This window comes from Trichechus manatus, unplaced genomic scaffold (genome assembly GCF_000243295.1).
Source record: "Trichechus manatus latirostris isolate Lorelei unplaced genomic scaffold, TriManLat1.0 scaffold00002, whole genome shotgun sequence".
Taxonomy (NCBI): domain Eukaryota; kingdom Metazoa; phylum Chordata; class Mammalia; order Sirenia; family Trichechidae; genus Trichechus; species Trichechus manatus.
Genome location: NW_004443938.1, coordinates 34871590 through 34881954, shown reverse-complemented (window position 1 = coordinate 34881954; position 10365 = coordinate 34871590). Strand labels below are relative to the sequence as shown.

The following is a 10365-nucleotide window of genomic DNA, read 5'->3' as shown; positions in this document are numbered from 1 at the left end:
GGCTACCACCACTGACTGCTCTGACCAGGATCACAACAGAGGGTTCTGTCCACAGCTACCAAGGCCTCCACCGGACTGAGTCCAGTACAGCTAGATGGTGCCCGGCTACCACCACTCACTGCTGTGACCAGGATCACAACAGAGGGTTCTGGACAGAGCTGGAGAAGGATGTAGAACATAATTCTAACTAACAAGAAAAAAGGCCAGATTTACTGGCCTAAAGGAAACTGGAGAAACCCCGAGAGTATGGCCCCCAGACACCCTTTTAGCTTATTGGTGAAGTTATCTCCGAGGTTCACCATTCAGCCTGGGAGTGGACAGCCCCGTAAAACCAAATGAGATTAACGAGGTACAGTAGTCCAGTGACAAGGGCCAGAAGGCAGAAGGGGACAAGGAAGCTGGTGATAGGGAACCCAAGGTTGAGTAAGCATATTGTTGAAGTGTTGTGAGATTGTTAACCATTGTCATAGGGCAACATTTGTGGTAACTGTTAAATGAGAAACTATTTTGTTCTGTAAGCCTTCATTTTAAGTGAGAACAACAGCACAATTGGAAGAGCATAGTCAATGTCACTGAACCGTGCATGTAGAAATTTTTGAAATGGTGTATCTTTGGCTATGTGTATTTTCACCAGAAAAAAGGTTGAGAAGTTAGAGGGTTGACATGTTGTGGGATTGTCAACCAATGTCATAAAACAATATGTGTACTATTGTTTCATGAGAAACTATTTGTTCTGTAAGCCTTCACCTGAAGTACAATAAAAAACAACAACAACAAAAAAACAAAAAACAAAGGCAAGGCAAGAGGGACCCCTAAAGAACTCTGTGCTGAAGCAGACCCTACAAGTGTGCCTCTGGGCTCAGGTCTCTTTTCTAACCCCCGACTGAGGTCCCTAAAGCACAAGAGCTAGCAGGCAGGCGCAAAGCCCTGGCCGGAGCCGCCCGGGGTCCAGAGCCGGGACCCCTCGCGGTGGCAGCGCCCCCTCCCGGCCAGGCCCAGGCTGTACTGAGCTCGGGTCCTTCGCACTGCGAAGAGGTGGCCCGTCTGCGGGCCGGGGCGGGGACTCGAGGCCTCCAGCGCCCCGGCGCGGTGCGCAAGCAACGGGGCGGAGTCACAGCAGCCCAGGGGCGGGCGATGCCAGGTGCTGGACTTCCCGTTACAGCTTGCCGAGCTCTTTCCTCCGCGTATCGGCGCCGCCCATGGCCGAGGTGCGCGAACCCGACGCCGGGGCCGCGAATGGCACAGCAGCCCGAGCCCTGGAGACGCCTGCTTGGGAGGCCCCGGAGGACGCGTGCCCCCAGGTAAGGCGCCGCCCGCAGGCGCGAGGGGTGCGGGCACAGCGGGGAGGGATGGGATGGAGGGGGGAGGCGAGGCCGCCTTTTTTTTTTTTTTTTTCCTGACTGATTTGCAGCGAGGGCGGAGAGTTCCATAGATTTAAGTTAAAAAGCACATTCTTCAGAATAGCCGGAGCCCCTACCTCCATTTCTGCAGCAACGGGAAAGTTCCGTTGTTTCGCCGTGGCCCTAGGTATCGCCCATGCCTCTGTTTGTTTTCTTTGAGGTTAAAAAAACAAACAGAAGGAACCTCTCACCTTCTAGAGGCCGCAGCAGGGCTCTCCGTGCAGGGGCGTGTTAATACACGCTTGTTTTTAAAGTGAGCTGAGCCCGGCCCCTGAGTTCAGGCTGCCCTCTCACACCCAAGGATGAGACGCGCAGAGGAGAGGCCCTGTGCGCCCTAAGGAGCCGGGACCTCGGGCCAGACTCCGAGGCTGGTCGGCTCCGGGTGGACCGGAGCTCACGGTACCTGTGTTGTTGCATCTCACGTCCTGCCCTCTGACAATTGCTTCCTGAAGTTTTCTCTGTTCCTCTTTAGCCTGGAAGTTACGAGATCCGACATTATGGACCAGCCAAGTGGGTCAGCACGTCCGTGGAATCTATGGACTGGGATTCAGCCCTCCAGACTGGCTTTACAAAACTGAACAGCTATTTTGAAGGCAAAAACGAGAAAGGTAAAAGTCATTTTACCTTGTAATTAGGTATACTGTGGTTGAGTCCCCTGGTTTATTAATGAGTCTTAGCTTATTAAAGAAATATCCTTACTAATAGAAAAATAACCAGATTTGTCAAAGGCTGAATGTTTCAAAACATGGACTCTCCTGAGGACCCTTAGCTCCGGCTAGAGGAGGATAGTACTGGGTAGTACTTCAGCCTCTATTCTTCTTCTCTGTGTTTCTGCTAGATGAATTTGGGCTCTGGGTAACTTTGAGTCCTTTTTATTGGCTAATGCTCTGAGATAATTTGGTGACTGAGGCGGGAGATCGGGAGTCTCAAAATACATGTTCCGGTTCGGCTCTGCTGTTATTTATATTTGAACGGGTGACTTAGCTTATGGGACTTTTAGTTTCTGAATCATTAAAAAAAACTAAGAGACTAGACCATGTGACCTCTAATTTCCCTTCTGTCCCTAAAACTGTAGAATCTATTAACAAAAAATAGCACTAAAAGTGTTTGATGGGATCAGTGGATAATTGATAAATATTGGCCTTTTTTTTAAAGGTGAAAATTTTCTTAAAGTAAATAATTACATCAATAATGTAAAGTAAATTAAGAAAGTCAGGTCAAGGAACAGGAGAAAAGTGGGGTGCAGAACTCACATTCTAATAAAAAGACCAGACTTAATGGTCTGCCTGAGACTGGAGGAACCCTGGAAGACATGGCCCCCAGACTCTCTGTTAGCCCAGAACTGAAACCATTCCTGAAGCCAACTCTTTAGACAGAGATTAGACTGGACTGTGGGACATAAAATGATACTCGTGAAGAGTGTGCTTCTTAGCTCAAGTAGCTACATGAGACTAAATGGGCAGCTCCTGTCATGAGGCCAGATGAGAAGGCAGAAAAGGACAGGAGCTGGTTGAATGGACATGGGAAATCCGGGGTGGAAACTTGTATGAGAAACTGATGTGAACTGTAAACTTTCACTTAAAGCTCAATTAAAAAAAAGTCAGATCAAAAAATAGATTAAATGAAAGTAGTCATAAATACACTAAATATGTTTTCATTTTCTCCCTTGTATTTAAATATATGTTTTTATGACAGAGATGAAAATAAAGATGACAGCTCCAGTGACAAGCTACGTGGAGCCAGGTTCAGGCCCTTTTAGTGAGTCTACCATTACCATCTCCCTGTATATCCCCTCTCAACAGCAATCTGATCCACCCAGGCCTTCAGAGTCCGATGTCTTCATTGAAGACAGAGCTGAAATGACTGTGTTTGTACGGTAAGTGTAGATAATTTATAGCCCTGCTGACTGCTAGTTTTACTTGTGTGCACTCACAGTTTAGCTCCTCTGCAATTTCAGCAGGCTTTTCACCCTTCCATAAACACAGTTCTAATGCATTTTGCGGTGGTTTCCTACTGGCTTACCATATTTTTATGCCAATAACGCACGCCTCCTATGTTTATTTACCAACTGTTTCCTCCCCCCGCAAGGTATTTTCATAAGCGCCGCTATGCCAATTTTTTTTTTACATGTTGCTGTAAAAAAATAGCATGCTTACAGAAATACCTCACAGGGGGAGGGTGTGGTTGGCAAACAAATGTAGAAGGCACGTGTTATTGGTGTAAAAATAACAGTAGTTTTATATGTTACTGAGATATGTCACAAGATATAATCAATTGATTTAATGAAAAATATATTGAGTACCTCTACCTGTAAGACATCATCAAATTATACAAAACAAAAATAAAACCAAACAACAACATAAGACTGTCTTTACTTGCCATCTAGTTAGACCTAAACAAAAATGCATTAAAACACAGGACGTGATATTAGTTGCATATTGGATCCTATCTTCTCTTTATTACTGCTTTCTCTTCTTCTCTTCACCACCAGCCTGTTAAGCTAACTCTGTTTCCTCAAATCCCCATGTACTCCTCAAACCACCGCAAGCTGGTACAATCCCCACTATCTCCTTGGAAACACTCCTGCCACCCTCAGCAGTGCCCTTCCATTTGCCACATACGATTTCAGTTCTCTCCTGTGTGACCCCTGCAGCATTTGAGTGTTGACCATTGTCTTTCCTTGATCCTTGTTCATTCTCTAACTTTCAGAATGTCACTCTCTTGTCTTTCTTCTCTTCCTGTTTCTTTCTCTCCATGGGCTCCTCCTTCAACTCCCAAACTTTCTCTATCCTTCCAGTGCCTGTCTCAGTAAAGGGCCTCATCAGCTGGACGGCTTCCCCAGAAGGAACGTCATGGTTATCATCAACACCCTTTCCCCTGACAACTGGTCCCCAGATACTGCCTATTCTCTGAAATGATTCGTGATTCTGTTCCCTTTTCTCCATCCCCATTGTTATTTCTTAAGGTCCTCATCTCATAGGGACCACATTTAAGTCATCTGTGTATAACCCAGTGCTGAGGCTGATACCTGACGCTCAGTAGATACTCAGATGTGTATTGATCTCAACTGATTGATTTCCACTGCAGTAGCCTCCTAATTGTTTTTGTTGTTGCTACCAGTCTTCTTTCTCCCCTCTTGCACACTGGAACCTGCCATCTTTCTTACAACAACATCAATCCCAACATGTTACACCATTTAAAGATCTCTGCTGGCTTCCTGTTGCTTCCAGGATGAACTTCAGATTGTTCACATGGTACACAATGCCCATTGTGTGGTCCAACACAGCAACCCCCTCACCTCCTGTAGTTTTGCAGTGACCTTCTCATCCTTCACTGAACATGCCATGTTCTTCCACATCTCTTTACCTTTGACCCCAGGCAAGTTACTCAAATTTTCCTTGTTCACATCTCTTGATGTCTAAAATGTACAATATCATACCAGTACCAGTTGCCATCAAGTCAGTCCAATTCATGGTGACCCTATGTGTGCAGAGTAGAAGTGTACTCCATAGGGTTTTCAAGGCTGTGACCTTTCAAAAGCAGATCACCAGGCCTTTCTTCCATAGTGCCTCTGAGTGGGTTCGAACCACCAGTCTTTTGGTGAGTAGTCAAGCACTTAACTGTTTGTGCCACCCAAGGACTCTTGTATAATCACAGTACCTACGTATCTCGTAGGGTTGCTGTGAAGATCGAGTGAGTTATTTTATGTAAAATACTTAGAACATGCATATGATAGTACTACTAGCTCTAGCTCCCTCTTTCTTCTTCTCTTCCTGGAAAGCCCATTTTCATCCTTCAGGACTTAAATCAAATGACACCTTCTCTGTGGTGTCTTCCTCAATTGCTTCAGTCAGACAGCCACTCCGTCTGCTGTGCCCTTCCTCCTATTATTATCTAAATAACCTATTTATAGACTGTATGTTCCTCAAGAGTAGAAGGGTATATTATTACATGCATATCCTCCAGCTCCAGCTTGGCAGGCTCTCGGTGGGGCTCAGTACATGTTTGTGTGCTGGATAAAGTAATTGCTTCATCATTGTAGAACAACACGTATTCAGAGAACAAATAATTTCTTATTGGGGTCCAAGATTTGATTTCTAGGAAGAAGTGGTTGTTATTAGGTGCCATCAAGCCGGTTCCGACTTGTAGCAACCCTGTGTACAATAGAACGGAACACTGCCTGATCCTGTGCCATCCTAACCATCGTTGCTGTGCTTGAGCCCATTGTTGCAACCACCGTGTCAGTCCATCTTGTTGAGAGTCTTCCTCTTTTTTGCTGACCTTCTACTTTACCAAGCATGATGTCCTTCTCCAGGGACTGATCCCTCCTGATAACATGTCCAAAGTATATGAGACATAGTCTTGCCATCTTTGCTTCTAAGGAGCATTCTGGTTGTACTTCTTCCAAGACAGATTTGTTCGTTCTTTTTTGGCAGTTTATGGTATATTCAATATTCTTCTCCAACATCGTAATTCAAAGGCGTCAGTTCTTCTTTGGTGTTCCTTTCGCATGGATGTGAGGCGATTGAAAACACCATGGCTTGGGTCAGGCGCACCTTAGTCTTCAAGGTGACATCTTTGCTTTTTAACCCAGGAAGAGGTTGGACCTGAAAATAAATTTCCTTTAGGTAGAATGCACTCTTGTTGTTAGGTGCCATCGAGTCAGTTCCGACTCATAGTGACCCTGTGTACAACAGAGAACACTGCCTGGTCCTGTGTCATCCTCACAATCACTGCTACGCCCATCGTTGCAGCCACTGTGGCAGTCCAGCTCATTGAAGGTCTTCCTCTTTTTCACTGACCCTCTACTTTACCAAGCATGATGTCCTTCTCCAGGGACTGGTCCCTCCTGTTAACATGTCCAAAGTACATGAGACAAAGTCTTACCATCCTCGCTTCTAAGGAGCATTCTGGCTGTACTTCTAGAATGTATTAAAAGATGACTGTTCATAAGGAAATAAATAATAAATTTAAGAATCAAAATGTTTCTTAACACAAGGTCCAGAATTGTAGTCAATCAACACGATAAAAATTAAAGAACAGTTTTATCAACTCACCTGCAGTGTTTTATTCTACATACATGTGCATACATATATTCATACACTTACTCAACAAGGATTTGAAGCGCACTGCATGTCAGCAGTCCCTGGATGTTGTAAACAGTTAAATGTTCTGCTGCCAACCAAAAAGTTGGAGGTTTGAGTCCATCCAGAGGTGCCTTGGAGGAAAGGCCTGGTGATCTACTTCCAGAAAATTAGACATTGAAAACCCTATGAAGCACGGTTCTGTTGATAAACATGGCATTGCCATGAGTCAGAATTGACTCGATGGCAACTTTTTTTTTTTTTTTTTTGCATGCCAGGAATGATTCTAGGTGTTAGGTAGATATCATTAAATAAATTGGACATGGTTTGTACCCTTGAGTGCCTACATCTTATTTGAAGCATAAGGTTGGACTGATCTTTTTCACTGGCACATAGATAATAAAACGTATACTACAGAAAGAAAATTAGGAATATTTTTATTTCTAAGTGTTTTTTTTAACATTAGCTAGTGTTTATTTCACCATTGTTTTCACTGATTCAGGAGGCATTTTTATCTTTTTGATAGAGACTATTGAGTTAGCAATTCTGTGGATGAACTTGTGTGCAAACTCCATGAAGAAAGAGAACAGATCCATTTCCAACAACATTGTTTGCCCAGTAAATGGCACAGGTCTGGCATGTGATAAGCACTCTGAGTGTTTCTTATTCTTAACCTTCAAAATCAAAATCATTGTGTTTACATGTCAGCAACTCAGCTCATCAGTGTCTTGTCATGATTTAATCTCAGGGTATTTTTTTACATACTTTGAAATCTGTGCTTAAACTTTCATTATTTTTTTTTAAGTCTTTTAACTGTCCTTTTTCCCCCATTCCCATAGCAGCCTCCTGACTGGCTCCTGCATTTGGCCTATCCCCTACAATTTATTCTCCATCTACCTATGTTCTTTCCAGATCTGATCAAGTTACTTTTCTGCTCAACATCTTTCAGAATAATCTCAAAAGGCCTTAGGATGATATACAAGATTCTTCCATCCGGCTCTGACTCATCTTTTTGACCTCATTTTATACCTCACTGTGAAGATGCTTTGTGTCTTTGGGTATCTGTTTCTTTTTTTATTGTCTTCCCTCTGCTGGAGATTCATTCTCTTTCCAGCAAAGCCATCCTCCTTTTCAGGCCCAACTCAGATGATACCCCTTGCCTCTGATTTAATCCTATTTTCAGTGTTCCGGTAGCACTTTGATCCTATCTCTGTAAAAATCCTTCTCAGGCTGTGTGGAGAGCTGCCAAAATGTTCATCTCTTCCATTCGACTATAAATTCATCAAGGTCAAAACTATATCATATTCCTGTGTAATGTAGTGCCTACCCTTTTCCCAAGAAGAAGAAAGGGGAAATGTTTACTAGAAAACCAAGAGTCTGGAAGGGGGCTTTAATTGTATTAAAGTGGCTTTTCTGACCATCAGCATCGACATCAGCTGGGAGCCTGTAAGAAAAGCAGACTCTCAGGCCCTACCACAGACCTTGTGAATCTGCATTTTAGCAAGATCCTGGGTGATTTGTATGCACATTAGAGTTTGAGAAGCACGGGATTAGAGCACCTGAGATGGTGTCAGTTTCAAATCCTCCTGTCAACAGATGGAACATATGCCCCTTGTGGGGTCTGCTCCGTGTATCTGAGGTCACATGGAGACTGGGAACAGAGGAAGGGAGTGATCAGTTCAGCCGCTGAAAGGGCAGAGAGGGGTAGCTTTGAAGTTTGCATAGTAGCAGGTCCTGCCTTTCTTTCCAGACTGACATTAGCAGTAGTATTAAGATGACTCATGGTTATTCACTTTCTCCTTTGTAGGTCTTTCGATGGATTCTCTAGTGCCCAAAAGAATCAAGAACAGCTTTTGACATTAGCAAACATTTTGAGGGAAGAAGGAAAAGTTTTCGATGAAAAAGTTTACTACACTGCAGGCTACAATAGTCCTTTTAAATTGCTTAATAGAAATAATGAAGTGTGGTTGATTCAGAAAAATGAACTCTCCAAAGAAAATGAATGAGAGAATGAAGAAAGTTCCATTGCCAGGGGCAAAACTTCTGTTTAATATAGACATCAACACTACCTATAAGTGTGTGTCTGCTGTCTTCTACCTGAGCATACTACTATGAATTAAGCTTATTTCCAATGTGCCTTTTTTAATGCTTGGAGCTTTCTCTAGATACACAGGATAACGGGACAATATTCTATAATATGTGTATCAGTCATCTTTATTTCTGTGAGGATCCAGGGAAATATGTTGCTTCCCCCTTCTTCATCACAATTGTGTTGTCTTTTTTCTACTTGGATTTGTGGCATTTGGATGTTATCCCTCCAGATACTATCAATAAAAATTTTAAAGATTTATCCTGTGTGGAACCATTAGGCTGTCAGGTCTGGAGAAGTGAAGTTCAGTTGGGCAGAAAATTCAAATTGTCTTTTTTGACTGTCACTGTTACATTCTCTGCTTGAACCTTCTTCTCCACCCTTCCTGACTGCTCCCACCACACAGGACAACTCTCGCAGTACCCAGAAGTGTTGATAATATTCTCTGATGAAGAATAAGTTTTTGAAGTTAGGGATTCCCTATCCTATTGTGACACTTAATAAAGCCATGTTTCTTTGAAGAATTGCATACAAACATATAATATTAAAATTCACTTGAATTCACACAATGTAGTATTTCTAAAGGTCGTATAAAAATGATTAGTTATTCAAAGAGTGGGTTGCTGCAAAATCAAGGTTAGAAATTCTCACCTACTTGTGTTCAAAAATGCTCATCCTGGAGAAGATAAAGTCACATTCAGACACCTGAGAACCTGTCATGGGGAAGGACATTAGCTTTGCTGTGGGTATCTGGAGGATGATGGTTTTAGGAGTGGTGGAGAAAAGCAGGTTGGAGCTCTAACTTTCTGACAGTTAAAGCTGTCTGAGAAAGACACTGCTTCCAGTTCCCTCCTTGTCTGTGTTTAAGTAGGGAGCGCGCAATCACGTATCTGGAGAGAATCACTTTCATAGGATTTGAGCATTCAGTGGAAGAGAGGATGGGCCAGATAATACCTAAACATCTCTTCAACCCTGAGATTATCATGATAACTCTTAAATTTAATTTCCTTAACGTGGGGACAATAGACCCATATAAACCCAGTGCTGTCGAATCAATTCCAACTCATAGCGACCCTATTAGAGTTGAACTGCCCCATAGGGTTTCCAAGGCTGTAAATCATTCTCCCTCAGAGTGGGCTGGTAGGTTCAAACCAACTGACCTTTCTGTTAGCAGCCTTAACCACCGTACTACCAGGGCTCCTCTATAGACCAATAATGGTTTCCATAGCTAATGTTTATGGCTTGCCTTCTAGGTGTACTGTTCTAAATACTTCACCTGAACTACCACATTCAACCCTGATAACGACCCTGTGAGCCACATTTTATCATCTCCATTTTACCGATGAGGAAATTGAGGCACAGAGATGTTAGGTAACTTGCCCTAGATCAAACTGTAAGCAGAGAGGCTGACGGGAGCCCAGGCAGTCAGACTCCAGGACCCATGCTGTTAACTGCTACACCACACACACAGACGGCTATTCAAGAGTGCAGCTTTCTAAGGCCATTAGTGGGCTAGGCCTGTATGGTGGTGTTCTTCGTGTATATAATTAACATGATTATGACCTCATTGTTACCTTTCAGACTGTAATTTTTGGTACAAAACAAGCTAGATTTCTGATTTTAAAATTATATGGATATAAAAGTTTATAATCCACGCAGTTATTTCCCAAAGATACTGTGCTTGCATTGATCATTGAATTTACTGATTCCTTTCATTTTTATGCTTGCCAAAAAGAAATTACATTTCTTTTATAGCAAATTTATCATTATTAACTAGAGAACACTTTCTAGC

The 10365-nt window shown here is 43.0% G+C and overlaps 1 protein-coding gene across 1 annotated transcript; it reads left to right on the top strand.

Moving 5' to 3' along the window:
• The first annotated feature begins 1164 nt into the window (after positions 1–1164).
• Positions 1165–10365, top strand: HEBP2 (heme binding protein 2). Its single transcript, XM_004368881.3, has 4 exons — positions 1165–1301; positions 1873–2008; positions 3096–3276; positions 8292–10365. The coding sequence occupies exons 1-4, from the start codon at positions 1200–1202 to the stop codon at positions 8488–8490; spliced, it is 618 nt and encodes a 205-aa protein (XP_004368938.1). The 5' UTR covers positions 1165–1199; the 3' UTR covers positions 8491–10365.

Coding starts and splice junctions, on each gene's coding strand:
- HEBP2 (XM_004368881.3), top strand. CDS start 1,200: ATGGCCGAGGTGCGCGAACCCGACGCCGGGGCCGCGAATGGCACAGCA. Junction 2,009..3,095: donor TGAAGGCAAAAACGAGAAAG/GTAAAAGTCATT, acceptor TTTTTATGACAG/AGATGAAAATAAAGATGACA. Junction 3,277..8,291: donor GAAATGACTGTGTTTGTACG/GTAAGTGTAGAT, acceptor TCTCCTTTGTAG/GTCTTTCGATGGATTCTCTA.